This window comes from Aspergillus pseudoviridinutans (genome assembly GCF_018340605.1).
Source record: "Aspergillus pseudoviridinutans IFM 55266 DNA, scaffold_4, whole genome shotgun sequence".
Taxonomy (NCBI): domain Eukaryota; kingdom Fungi; phylum Ascomycota; class Eurotiomycetes; order Eurotiales; family Aspergillaceae; genus Aspergillus; species Aspergillus pseudoviridinutans.
The window spans coordinates 4,321,409-4,335,123 of NW_025091284.1; the positions used below are offsets into that span (position 1 = coordinate 4,321,409).

At 50.7% G+C, this 13,715-nt stretch overlaps 5 protein-coding genes across 5 annotated transcripts; 1 reads left to right on the top strand and 4 right to left on the bottom strand.

The window, feature by feature from the left end:
* Nucleotides 1–511: 511 nt before the first annotated feature.
* Asppvi_006923 (putative RNA polymerase II Elongator complex associated protein Kti12) lies at nucleotides 512–1,914 on the bottom strand (the record flags this gene model as incomplete). The annotated part of the gene is made up of 3 exons (XM_043302818.1): nucleotides 512–1,441; nucleotides 1,498–1,842; nucleotides 1,909–1,914. The coding sequence occupies 3 exons, from the start codon at nucleotides 1,912–1,914 to the stop codon at nucleotides 512–514; spliced, it is 1,281 nt and encodes a 426-aa protein (XP_043158753.1).
* Nucleotides 1,915–2,224: 310 nt separating this feature from the next.
* Nucleotides 2,225–3,140, bottom strand: efm7 (putative nicotinamide N-methyltransferase Nnt1; the record flags this gene model as incomplete). Its single annotated transcript, XM_043302819.1, has 3 exons — nucleotides 2,225–2,290; nucleotides 2,340–2,900; nucleotides 2,988–3,140. 3 exons carry the CDS (start codon nucleotides 3,138–3,140, stop codon nucleotides 2,225–2,227), a joined length of 780 nt encoding a protein of 259 aa, XP_043158754.1.
* Nucleotides 3,141–3,991: 851 nt separating this feature from the next.
* Nucleotides 3,992–4,390, top strand: Asppvi_006925 (uncharacterized protein; the record flags this gene model as incomplete). The annotated part of the gene is made up of 1 exon (XM_043302820.1): nucleotides 3,992–4,390. The coding sequence occupies one exon, from the start codon at nucleotides 3,992–3,994 to the stop codon at nucleotides 4,388–4,390; it is 399 nt and encodes a 132-aa protein (XP_043158755.1).
* Nucleotides 4,391–5,489: 1,099 nt separating this feature from the next.
* Asppvi_006926 (uncharacterized protein) lies at nucleotides 5,490–6,110 on the bottom strand (the record flags this gene model as incomplete). The annotated part of the gene is made up of 1 exon (XM_043302821.1): nucleotides 5,490–6,110. The coding sequence occupies one exon, from the start codon at nucleotides 6,108–6,110 to the stop codon at nucleotides 5,490–5,492; it is 621 nt and encodes a 206-aa protein (XP_043158756.1).
* A 1,719-nt stretch (nucleotides 6,111–7,829) lies between these two features.
* Nucleotides 7,830–9,497, bottom strand: Asppvi_006927 (caspase family protein; the record flags this gene model as incomplete). Its single annotated transcript, XM_043302822.1, has 9 exons — nucleotides 7,830–7,855; nucleotides 7,908–8,077; nucleotides 8,145–8,365; nucleotides 8,417–8,513; nucleotides 8,564–8,639; nucleotides 8,688–8,732; nucleotides 8,785–9,153; nucleotides 9,215–9,345; nucleotides 9,406–9,497. The coding sequence occupies 9 exons, from the start codon at nucleotides 9,495–9,497 to the stop codon at nucleotides 7,830–7,832; spliced, it is 1,227 nt and encodes a 408-aa protein (XP_043158757.1).
* Between the last annotated feature and the right edge of the window lie 4,218 nt (nucleotides 9,498–13,715).

The window sequence follows — 13,715 nt, forward strand, 5'->3', positions numbered from 1 at the left end:
GACGCTCCTCGCTTCCTTATTTCGTTCCTGACTTTCCTTACAGGGATACTTGKATACTCTTGTTTTGTGTATAACAACTTCTTGTACTCGTGGTGATGGGGTGGGATCTCTGCTGCCCAGCGCTTTCGACGGCTGGTCTTGACAAAATAAAAAGACGGGCAGGCTTTTGTGTATGAGACATTGTTTTTATTTTTCGGTTTAGACTTTTTGTTTATAGTCTGTTTGTTTGATCTTGATTTTTGCTTTGTTTTCTATGTGAATGAACTCTTAAATCAAAAGTCAATATAGCAATTCTCTTATTGATATTATCCTCTTCATTTGATTAGAAATAAGCGGTCACTTCAGAATGACCATAATTTACTGTCTATCTCTATATCCAGATCATCACTCGTCATAATATCATCCAACTAAACGACTTTTCGATCGATCGAAGCCAACAAGCTATGCAATGCGATGAACTACCCAGAACAGATCAAGCCGCGCAGAGAATCTGAAGAGAAAAGGTTTCAATTCAAACTCCGCTCTCCCCCGCAAATTCCGCATTCAGGAATCTCACAAACGCATCTCCCACCTGGTCGGGCGCCAGCCCACCCTTGCCAGCCGACGTATGGCTCACACCAACATACGCACGATTCAGTCCAATCCACTGCCTCCGCAGACGTTGCAGACGCGGTAAAGCAAGGATGCCGCCCGCACCGGCAAGCTCGTCCGTCGTACCTGATGTGGCCACATGCGCCGGGATGAAGATAGGCGCTGACGCCTCGGGGACGGGGATTGCGATGCCACGGGCGTCAGGACTCTGGGCTAGCGCAGCCTCGGCGGAGGGGTTGGCGAGTGTGTAGGAGCGGATTGCGGTGACGATGGCGGAGGTGCATTTCTCCATAGAGTAGAGGGCGGAGGAGTCCGTTGCGGTGGGTTGGACGGTTGCCTGGTGGGGTTTTATCTTTGGGCGTTGGAGCGCAGCAGTGCGCGGGGTGCGTGCTGTGGCGGAGGTGTTGATGCTAGCTGTGTCGGAGAGGAGGGCGCTGGATGCGAGGGCATTTGTGAGAGTTGTGACGGGGGTTTCAGCGTCGGTGGAGGTGGATGGGTGCGGGATGCCGGTTAGGGCGGTCCAGATCTCGGCGATGGGGGGCTCAGGGTCGCTCCAGGGAACGGTGAAGAGAGGTTTGTCCCAGCGGCTGTGGGTGCTGGGTTCTTCGTAGCGGAAGATGAGGTTCTTGAGGAGGTCCGGGGGGTATGGTTCTTCGGTGTCTTCGACAGTGGAGGAGGGGCCGTTGGATTGCGTGGACTGTTGCGCTTCGACTTGTGAGTCTGCTTCTGTTGTCGATGCTTCCTTTGGCTCGTTGTCGTGCGATTCAGACTGCGGCTGTTGCGCGTTCTGACGACGTATCCTGGCTTCGTTGTTCGCGATGCATTGATCGACAGGGGTCCCGACGTGTACCTTCAGCATTCCACATCAGCTTCCACCCAAGGACTGAAGTCCAGTTGTAAACTTACGACACAAGAGGTCGTCCCTAACGCCTTCGCCTCACACCAAAGTTGATATCTATACCCCTTGATGTAGTTCATCCCATCAAGAATCACGAAACTATCTCGGCCTAAGGCGCGCTTTGCCCGCGCATATGCGACTCCACGCGCCTCTTTTTCCGTCCTCGCATTGTCATATACAGTCCTTGGATGCGAGGGATCATGTGTCGGGACGATGTGTATCTTGTATCGGGGTCTCGAGGCGGCGATAGCGCCGGATTTGAAGAGTTCATCTTGCGTCGCCTCGAGGAGCGAGGCGAGCTGTTGGGCGCGGTACGAGAGACCGGAGCAGGGATAGCCTGAGAGCACGATGAGCTGTTATTCCTTTGGTATTAGCTCCTCTTGATAAAGACATTGGAACACTAGAGCAGTAAGTCTTACCGGCATTATAACAAGAGTGGATGAGGGATGTGACGCTGTGTTTGGCGGAGACTTTTTTCTTCGCGGGGCTACTGCTGCGGGCGGCATGTGACTTGGCGATCTGCTGGTCGTATTGATGGAGGTAGGCCTAACCTCTTCTACAAAGAAAACGTGGATACGGTTACTTGAGAGCACGCGAGCATTCTGCACTCTACTGGTCAATTTAAATGCATATAAGATTGCTTGCACGCCACTAGGGCAATCATTCTACGGGTATGGGTTCGTCAAGGTCATTAACCGCCAATGTATATACACTTTTTAGTCTTCACACCCACTGTCAATTCAATCGATCCGGAGCCCATCGAATCTCATATCCGAATACCGTCCTTCGAAGTAATTCGTCCTGCAGCCTTGTCAGCAAATGCGTTATGCAAGAGAAGTTCAAAACCTACACCAGGGTCGTTCTCAAACAAGACCTTATCCATGACCTTTTCGAAAATCTTGGTGACCTGAAAACCGCTTTGCTCTGCTAATGGAAAGAAAGTCTCAGTCCTGGGAAGCAGCCAGGGCTCGTAAGGTGTGAAGACCACCAGCGCAACGGAGTCCCTGGATTTCTTCAGGGTTTGCTGCATGACCTTGATCAGGTTGGGATGTTCGCGATAACTGTACACCACGTCGGCCATGATCAGAAGGTCGAAACTATTCGAGCCCTCGGGAAGATACGCGGTCAACGGTTCAACCGGATTACCCCATTTGTATCCATCAACGTAAAGGGACGACGAGCTCGGAATGATAGGCGCCGAGAGCGAGGCATTGTATCGCATGTTCTCGACCAGGTCCGGATCAGGGTAATCGGTCATGACGACGGTACGAGCTCCTTTGATTGCGCTGACGATGCTCGGGACACCTGCCGCAGCTCCAATCTCTAAGACATCTTTCCCCTCGACAAGGGCACTAGCTTTCTCTTCTATGTATTTGGCGCTCGTCCGGCCGGCGTTCCACAACAGATTACCCTCCAAAGACGGTCAGTCGGCGAAAGCAGAGGAATGAGGTATCAACAATTGAAAGGGAGAGTATTGGGAGGTTCAGCGTGTTCGTACGTAGAGAGGATGGCTGCCGACAAGGCGCACGCGCACCGTCTGGCCGGTGAGCATCTGGTGCTCAGCGAAGGTGGGTTCTTTCTCAGGAGGGTAGAAGCCTTCGGGGTCCTTGAAGGTGTCCCCAAACCCGACGAAATCTTCTTCATTTGCCATTGTACAATGAAGTTTCGACGGATGGATAAAAGAAGCAAGAGGACATCACATGGCGCAGTCCAATCGCAACAATTTCGCTATCGGTGATAAATTCTCTATCGGTGATGGTGGGGTAATTTCCATAATTGGACTAGTCCAAGACTTTATCACATGAGATCACGTGAGTATATATCCACAAAGCTGCCGAGGCTTCGCCGGCATACAATACCATACAATAATTTCTGCAGGGGTACCTGCATGTGACGGCTGGGAACCCCGCAGAGGAATACGTGGAGATACGCACCGGATATACATCGGGTAATTTTCGCCTTTTCTCTTGTAGATTCTGGAAAGAAATCATCCTCATCCACCCGATGATCATCAAATGGGCGACAATAGTCGCTGTGGATCCTGCGCATAGTTAAATCCCCTTGACCAGGCATAGGTTGCATCTACCAAGTCAGCGACTCTGTTAGAGTTCATAAGTAGACGCTCTTTCTCTTCTCCTAGTCTTGGCTTGCATCTCTGGGCCAATTTCATACCAGCGTCATCACCGGTTCACATACTTTTTCCTCCAGCTTCCTATCGGACGTCATTCCGCGGTATATCTGGGTAAGCCCCCACGTGTTGCGACATTGACCGGCCGATAATTATTTTCTTCCTCTCTTCTTTCACATCACTTTTACCATCACCTCCACCATCACGCCATTTACCAATGCTAACCAATACACCACTGCCGCACTAGCCAGTCTACCGCAATCAGCCCATATTGTCGGGTCCAACGCTGTACCCCGCTCCTCCGACCTTAACCATCCTTCGCCAGCGATACTTTGACGACTTGATCCTCCAGTCATCTCAATCTGACCACCGTCATGGACAACTCTGCCCGCACTTTGCACTCCATATCCCACAGCAACATCCAAGGCTCCAACTCCATACCATCCTCGTCAGTCACACTAGGCTACGCACCCTCAGCGATGACAGCCCAACCGCAGAACATCCTACCTTCAAGTACAAACCAGACGCAGTTCGGAGCGAGCGGGCAACAACAACAGCACCAACAAAAACACAAGCAGACCACTTCTTCCACCGAGTCTGCGATCACGGCGCCCCCGCCCCCGGCAGCTGACATCTACCGTCACCAGGTCACCGGCTCGGGGGGTCCATTAGCAACAGCCCCTTTCCTACGAGACTTTAGTCTCGTCGCGGAAGCCGCAAAACGGGCCCAGATGTCTGTCGTGCTGCGGGATCTGGAGAGCGTCACTCTATAGAGGGGTCGGAGCGGACATCGCTTTCGTTTCGCAGCTATGGATGCAGTGCGTTAGGCAGAGGGTGGTTTAGGATATCGGGCGTGCAGGACACTGCTTTCAAAGTTGGGCTGGTATTTATTGGAGTTTACAGTTTACATTTTACATCAGGACGGCGGTTGGGTTGGGTTGGGTTGGGTTGGCGTTAGACTTACACAGTACACGGATATACCATTCACTTTGATACAGCTTTAATAAAGAGACTCACTCATTCTTTTTAAGAACGAAAGGTCCCTCCATCTCAACTTCTGCTTCGAGCCAGCGACCGATCCGGGGACGATCAGCTGGAGTACCCCGGACTGCGTAAAGTGACCGAGGCCTTCGGCTAAATTCACGGCTGAATGCCAATGTAACCCAGCACGCTATTGCCCTCAAGAACGGCGTACTTGATGATACCCTAACATGATAATAATTACAGCATAGACACTTATTTTTCCACCAACGAAAGAAAAGAAAACCACGCGGCGAACCAATCTGCTACGCCGCCCTCCATACCAGAGACGAATCGATAAGGAAGCGGCGAGCGATTGGTGAGATTTCATTCTCTAGCATACTGGAGGCTTGTCTAGAGCAGCCGAGCAGCGCTTATCCTGTCGACTAATCGCTACGGAGTAGATAGTGTGAGCTGATAACGCTGCCTTTCGGTTGGTGATTGGTGCGGTTATTAAGTGGCTGAATTATCACATGCATTAAGCAATTATTTTTTTTTGGAGGGAGAGACCAAGGTGATTGATTAAGCTCGAGGATATAGTATAGCTATAGCTATACCCTTACTACTAAGCTATGTACATATATTTGATTTTGATGACAGGAAGGAAAGGAAATGCAGCGCCAAAGACAGTCTATTATTGTTGAATACCAGCTCCAACACCAGCACCAAACGCCAAGCTAATGCGAATAACCATGAATATATGCGTCGACCGAGGAAAGACTTTTACCGAAGGGTTGGTTGAATGTTGCGAGAATGCAGGCTAAATAGTTGCGATCGAGGACACGGTCGCATCGAGCGAGATATTTGGACAAGGACGAGTCCGATGGAATGGCCTGGAAACGAGACCGAGGGCTACATATCCGTCGACGACCCGATCAAGTTCGGCTGCGAGATGCTCGAGAGCTGTGCGGGCGAAGCCCTCTTCCTCCTCGAACCGAACCGGAAAGTCGATAGTCGGCGACTCAGTCCTCTCGTGGGCGGGGTCCAGTTATCGAAAGAGAGGATGGAGCGGGGTCTCGAGCGCGGCGGGCCAGACGCCGTGATGGGACGCTGATCAGGATGGAGTGCTGCGTCTGCGCCTGCCCCTGACGGCAACGGGGCCGCATCGAACATCAGCATCGACTGGCGTCGGCTCCGGATCTTGTCGGCCATGTTGTTTGGGTCCAGTTGCAGGGAGAAGTCCTCCTTGATGTCGTCGAGGACGTGCGAGAAGCGGCGGAGGAGGCGCGGTTTCTCATAGATAGACGGCTCGCGCTGTTCGAGGCCGTACAGCTGCAGCGGGGTGGAGTCGGGCGAGTCTGCTCGCAACGGTGTGGAATAGTAGCGGTGCACTTTGGGGATGTCTCTTCGCGTTCGACGACATTGGGGAACGGGGAAGGAGAAGACGGGGTTGTTGATGTTGCGGCTGGAGAGGGAGACGGGGCTGTCGGGATCGGATTCCCGCGAAGAATCTGTTGCGGAGGATGTTGACATTCTGCGTATGAGATATGGAGCAGTTGATGATGATGAGGATGCTTATTACTGATGGCCCTTGAGTGTAGGACCGAAGATTGTGGATGGAGAGGACTACTCAAGAGACACCACACAGTCTTTACTTGCCAGTTGCACCTTTCACTTGTCAGTTGCCTGGGATCTGTCCCGGGGGAAGGACGTGGATGAACGAGCAGTAATAACTGGCCATCGGTCTCAGATAGAAGAGAAGCTAAGTGGAAAGAGTGGAACTATGGAGTCACCAGTCTTTACGGTCCGTCTACGTCCGAAGTGGTACATGTTTGCTTTCACGAGTCTGCTCCAGCAGCATTGCTCGAGTTTGCGCAGTCGCACGACAGAGTACTGTACTCCAGCCATCCCTTCCGGCCTCCAGGATTCTTTCCAATTCTTCCCCTCACAGCATACGTAGACTCGAAACAGCCATGGACTACCAAAACTTCGGATACTGAGTTTAAACACTCGGAACTAAAAGACCTGAGCCACCCTCCGAGCCGATTCCCGCTGACAAACCCCTTCAGAGTGCCTGCTTGGAGACGTTCACGCGCCAGATGACGCGGCAGTTGACGCTGCCGGAAGTATCTCAAACAAGCGATTGGACTTGAAAGATCGAATCTTTCATGTCGTGATCTTTGATTCTCAAATCTCAACCCATGTCTTAGGTACATGTACGTATGTGTACTCCTGCATCCATGGTCCGCAGCCGTGGCTACGGGCTGTTCCACAGGTACTCCGTACCAGTGGAGACTCTTTTGTCCACTTCGTGCAATCAGGGGATGGAATAATAACACGATGAAAGTGCTGCTCCGCCACAAATCCATGCGAAACAAGTACACACTGAATGGATACGGATTATGGCCGCTACTACTATTAACCATATGTGAGCAGAATACCTAGTTGCAACTCTGCATATGCATCGATGCCAAGTCCGACCATAAAAATAGAGATCAGCCGCCTTGCAGGTGAAACATGGTGTCGGCCACTCCGCCATCGCTGCTAGCCCGCAACATCACTTTTCTGCTAGCATTGATTTAGGCTGCAATAAATCTCCCCGAGAGGTTGGATGCTACAATCTCTGGGTGGCAATGTACAGATAATATTATGGCTGTGGTGGAATGCATCAACTATGCAAGGTCAATTAAGCAACTGGCCAGCGACTCGAAGCCACCTTCAACTCCTGATTTGGCTTAGTACAAATGAGCGTCCAGCCTTCATATCGGTAACCAGTGGAAATAGGTACCTAGGCAGTACTGTGCTACTGAGAAATCCCAGAGTCAATGGTTTCGCGCTACTTCGTTAGGTACGAGATTTGTAAAGTCCAAAATCTCCTTGAGACCTCGCAGGGAAGGGGTTAGAGGTTAGAAATGGGGACATGGGAGATGATCATTCTTTACGTTTGGACAGGGGCTGGTAGTCACTTTCATCTACCCCCTGAAGGAAGGCATTCCAGAAATTCGAATCCAATCTGACCATTTATTACATCTTTGTTACTTCGTTATTCATTTGTTGGGTATCTAAACAACCTGTTGCCCGCTCGTCGATCGCACGCATGACCCATGCACCTCGATGTAGATGGAAGCCCTGGTTGAGATTCAATAGCCGGTCTGCACGCTGGACACACACATAAAGTCGACGGGACCGCTGCTATCAAATGCCACAGTCATATCATCCATCAATCATAATTCGTATAATACCGAGTGTCATTCACATCACGAAAAGCAGATTCACATCTGTTGCTATGTTAGCTCGTATATCGATGCTGTACGACTTGAGTTGACCCACCCAATGGATGGCTACAGCTCAGCTGCGGCTTCTGTGTGTATTTGCCCTCGAGCTGTGCTCGGATCGAGTTCAGTAGCTGCAGATAGCTCTGATTCGGCCACTGTCTCAAGGACTTGATGAAAGCCCAGCTCAAAGCGCCACGGGCTTCTCCGTCCTGGAATGTGTCCGCTCTGGGAAAAGACCGTCAGCTCCGCAAAGACACGACGTCAGTAAATAAAGCGCATCAAGAGCACTCACGATGTCTGTGTGTCCTTGGAGCCAGAAAACATGACCACATCTGCCGGAGACGTCTTGGTCATTACCGTCCGCTGACGCGCCGAGTCGCCGTTTGCCGCCTTTTTGAGAAACCCAATCGCCGTCATGGCGACTCCGCCCAGATCCCCTTTTCCGTATGAAGCAATGGCGCTGAACAGGTCCTGCGCTGCTTCTTTGGCGAGGTTTGGTTCTTTCAGGATGCCCTGCAGGGATTAGCACGGTGCTCTTGGAGCTTCCAGAGTTCTTAGCCTAACCTGAGTTGAATAAACATATGGCAAATCCAGAGCAGTCCCCGAATGACAGGAGTCGAATATGGCCGTCAATCGAACTCCCGGACGCAACGGCCGAACCCTGTCTTGGTGAGTATTAAGTAAGGTATTAATCAGAAGAAACAAACTAACATTATGCTGTGCATATCATCATCTACAATGTGGCCCGCCACACGGTAGTCGACAGGGTAGATGACATCGTCATAGCCTTGATTCTGTCAGCTTCTCGCCCAATCTTTGACAGGAGTGGACTAACCGTCCTCTTCGTCTCCATCAAGATCAGGAGTTCGCCCGCCATGTCCTAGGTCCCTCAGTTATTGCCTCACAGATCGCAAACACAAACAGCCACCCACCTGAGAAATGAAGGAAAAGCGAGTCGTTCGGCTGCGCATCTTTGACCAGCCAATGCATCGCACGCAGTATATTCGCCTTGGTAGGAATGCTCAGGGGATGCTTCTGGTCATCGGTGAGAATAACCATGTCCTCCCGCCGATACCCGTATCGCTCATGGAGGAAAGCCGACATGTTAGTGACGTCGTTGATGCATCCGCGGAGCTGATTCGGCTGTCCGATATAGTTGATTCCGATCAGCAGGGCTCTGCGCCGCCCTGTGCATGTCGAGTACTGGAAGCGGTAGTGTGAAGGTGCTCCGTTACCGAATTGCTGCGCCTCGACGGGCGGGCGTGGAGGGAGACTCGGCGCGCTCCATGACTGCGAGTGTGCTGCGGTGGGTTAGTCGCGTGTGCGTTTTCACTGTGGTTTGGCAAGCACAATGAGACCTACCATGGTGAGGATGCTGGTATGGAGACGGCGAGTGGGGAGGCGGCGTGGGGTAGGGCGATGGGTAACTGCGATGGACAGGAGGAGGAAATGTGTGCGCGGGAGGAGGTCCTTGAGGCGGATACGGCGGATATCTGGAAAATCGTCAATCATTGAATGCACCGGTGCGTATGGTGTCGCGAAAGGAAACCTACTGGTAAGGCTGGGGAGGAGCCCACTGCTGTTGCGGAGGGGGGTAGCCACCAGACCGACCCTGGGGTGGAGGAGCCGAGTGACGGTGGTACATCAATTGATTAAGCTACTGTTGAGGAAACTCGCTGAACTCCGACCGCAACCGAGAGGCCAGTAGTCGACTGACCCAAGGACAATTGATTAGTGAACTAGAATATTCGTGTGGGCGAGCTGAGGATCTGAATCAACAACAACGAAACCCAGAGGCACCACAAGTCAGACCCTGAAACAGATTCCAAGAGCGAGGACAACTTGAAGTTTAGATAAGAAACAACTAACAGCATGGACAAAATTATGATACTTAAACCTCTGCGATTATTGAACAATGACCCCAGGCACTAAGGCCCTCAGGCTGACTGAGTGGGGAAGACTGCGCACAGTCAATCGCCGCCATTTGCTCGCAAGTTTGACAGAGCGGGACATGGTACGAGGCAATACACATAGGGCAGAGAAGCGGTATGCACGTCTGTCGTTCTGATCCCTCAAAAGATGGACTTCTAAGATATCGTTAGTCCCTCTTTCTTATATACTGCATCAGGAATGTCGTGCAGTTGTGGTATCTTCAAGGTCAGTGTTCATCAGCATCATGAACAACCACTTCACCACTTTTCTCTACAAAGTTATACTCGAAACATCAGGGCCCGAGTGGGCCACTGAGAGTCTAAAACTAGCCTAGGACTCTTTTATCTCGGGCGTGACTTGGTCCTCCCCGCCATACTTGATACAGACATTTTGGTGCAGATCGACCATGAACTGAAGTCTGAAGTCATCAAGTGCTCAGTTGATATCTAGTCCTGTTCAATGCTACCCCCGAATCCTCTACTCCTGGCCTACACGTTTATATTTTCAACTTACTCATGGCCTCCATTACTCAGATTCTTCTGCTCACGCTGAAAGAATGCTCTCTCGACTAGGAGAAGCCGTCTGACCGGCACCATTCATTCCGGGCAATGTTCCGGAAGACTAGGTTCGGTTACGCTTTAGGCATCTACATTTCTCCAGCCCTTGGCTTCTAGACGGTTCTAATAAATATGGTCGATCGCGACAAATGATAATCCGGCTTTTACACAGTGAATGCCGATTTGCTGAAATCTGATGTCAGGCTTAAAAATGATTCTTGGTTTCCCACAGAAGGGGTTCATTGACATAGGGCTGAAAGAGGGTCGGCAAGGGGTCGGGATATCGGATCTTCCCAGATGTCTGGAGTCAAGTGGAAATCTGTGGGCGATGATGAAGGCTATCATCTACTGTGGATAAGCACCTTCCAGAGCCTGAGCATGCACCTGATATTAAAGAAACGATATATGAGCTTATAGAGACTGTACCACCCTTTGGCGCTGTATTCAGTTAAGAACTTGTCAAATGATCCCGGAGGTATTATGGGTGGTCTCCCTGGAACTTTTGAGGATAAATGGATTTCTTCGACGGAACTTGCCTGCGGATCCTTGTTGCTGTTTTTTATAAATCGTTGTCTGGCCACGATCGACTCCTGCATTCCTCTTTTGCCAAGATGAGCGACTTGAAAGGTATTTGCACATCGTTCCGGACATTCGGCCTCGATGACCGCTTCTGCCGGGAGACCTGGCATGTAACAGTCTCATGATCTGCTTGTGTAGTGAGCCAAACATAGTCCGACTACTTTTTGATTACTTCAAAAGAACAGTTAGATAGATTGTTCTGTAGCTTGCAATTCCGAGTCAACGAAGGGTCAGCGTTCTCATGAGCTGTTTCGGCTTGAGGCTTCCGTGTGAGGTCAAGTTCTGTGAAACTCGGAAGGACTACTTTAGTGAATGTCTATTATTCGGAGATGATCTCCTTTGGTATTCTGTGCTCGTCACAAACGTTGCCAGCTTTCAAGCGCGGGACAGACATGCAAGACGTCTTTCCACTGCGACAATATTTGGAAGCGTGACGAGGATCGTCGAAACTATGAGGATGTGGACTATGTCACACTGCCCGTGACGTCAGATTCCAAGTTGTCAAGAACGAGGAAACCATCGGTTCGATCCCGTCGTGACAGGCGATTGAGCCCCAGGTGGAGCTGTCGTTGGAATGCGGGCATAAGTATTTTAATTATAGACGCTGATGACAGCGGACAAAGTGGCCAATAGTTGGCTGGCCGTGCGTTGCACCGGGACGATAATCATAGCACCGGACCCAGGCAACACTATTTGCTGCAAAGTGGTCATCTTATCTCTTAGCGCTGACATCGGACGCACTGCTTACTGCACTGCTGACCAGTAAACTCCGTGGCACGCCCAATGCCACGGCCAGACTTCGAGGAGCTATCAAAGCTGTGCCTGATTCCCAAGTTCAGATACCCCGCATTGTGATCGATCGAGAGCACACAAACACAGGCTTTGAGCGTGACTTCATCGGAGGGTTTTCTACTGGTGGGACTCGGGAGCGTAACAAGCCCAGCCGGCCATCAGCAATCATGCATCATGCTTGGTCCCGTCCGTACCATGACATCGACAAGGAACATACGGGGAGAGGATTCCGATTGGATACAATTCGCCTGTGCCCCAGCCTTTCCAACCCCGAGACTCTGATTCTCCAGCCTTGTGCCAGCCTTGTTTGGCGTGCCTGTTTGATCATCGTTTCGGACATTTGGAAGCGCGAGGCAGTGCAAAAGCGGGGGCCAGACCCTCAGGAACTCACGGACGGGACAAGGCTGGCAATTCGAGGACTCGAAAGTCACACAAAGTGCTCGCTTGGATGCTTGACAAGTGATGGAGAATTTGAGAGATCAGATGTGTTTGATAGTACAGCATTTGGATGATCCTGCATACTGTCCAGTTGGCGGGTCGGCTGCCTTAGAAACGAGGCCATGGTTGGGTTTTGGGCGCAGGCGGAGAGCTTTCAATGCTGGCCAGCCACCAAAAGGTACGACCAAGTGTTGCATCCTTTGATGATTAACCTGATTCTGGTAACAATAATCATCACGGATCGATAATCAAAGAGAAACGCGATTCCGAGTGGGTTTTGTCGTCTAGACAATCCAAGGTGGCTAGAAAGTTTGAGACCAAATTTTCCCCTCTTTAGGCAGCCAATAACTCCGGGGTCGACAAGACAAACGGAGTATTGAGGCTCGGCAAGTGGTGGCTGTTTAGTCGGTCAGTTGACAATAGGAACATGAGTGAATTTTGCTCGTTTCGTTTCCGAATTGGGCGAATCTTCATCATGGATACGATGATGATGGAATCTTGGAATTTGCACTAGACTAGGAGCTCCGGAAGTCCGTAGGGTCAGTCCTTTCTCGAGTGTTCCCCTTGCGTTGACGCCAGCAAGTTTGCAAATTGCCACTTTGAGCCTCATCAGAATCCACAAAGGAGTGATTTTTGGCGGCACTCCGGAATCGGTGAGGGACCGAGGCGGTCTTGGAGATGTCTCACTAGGCCTTCCAGGATCGCTTATTGGAGATCAGGAATCGACCATTAGAGAAATGTCATTTGCAAATATTTTTAGCTCCGATAAATGTGCTGCTGAGGTGACACAAATTGTAGCACGAACTCGGTGGGAACAGCATTACGGCTTGGGAACTTGTTTCAATGGAGAGCCCCATTTTGGGGGTTGAAAGGACACGCAGAGCGATTGGAGAGCCTCGTCAATAACACTAGTGGTAGTTGGAAAAAGTCACAGAAATTGGAAGAAGGAGTCCTGAACCGGATCCTCTGGGGGACTTGCGGCTCTGCAGTGGCCACTACTGGATCATTGGATGCGTACCCATGAATCATGATGACCCATCTGAAGATAACTGAGCGTGGCGCTGATCAGCATTCGTACCGCCCAGACCCTTTCCTGGTGTTGTGGCTGACTGGCAAGTGGTAATCCTTTTATTTTGCTTTGTGAGGCCAAGACAGCCTTGAATTTTCTTTTCCAAAACCGTTAGACTGCTATCATTTCTGAGCTCCTTAGGAGCTAGCTCGATCCGTGAGATTCGGGATGGAATCCATATCCAATAATCCACGCGTCATCCAGTGGGCCAATCCTACCCTGATGGACAAAGCTTATACAGAGGCTCAAGCAGGAGGCTCAAATGAGTTTCTTCATATATTCTACAACTCTTTCTCCGCGTGTGACATGCAAGATGGATGAGTGGATTTCCACCGTAGGGGATACTCATTATCAATTCCTATTCGCACCACCATCAGTGTCATCACATCATCGACACCGCGTATTTTGACTACAACATTATTACCACCCATCGTTCTGTATTCGATACATTACCCATGCTCAATTGGAGCTATTATCTCTTCATCCTGCTTTGGAC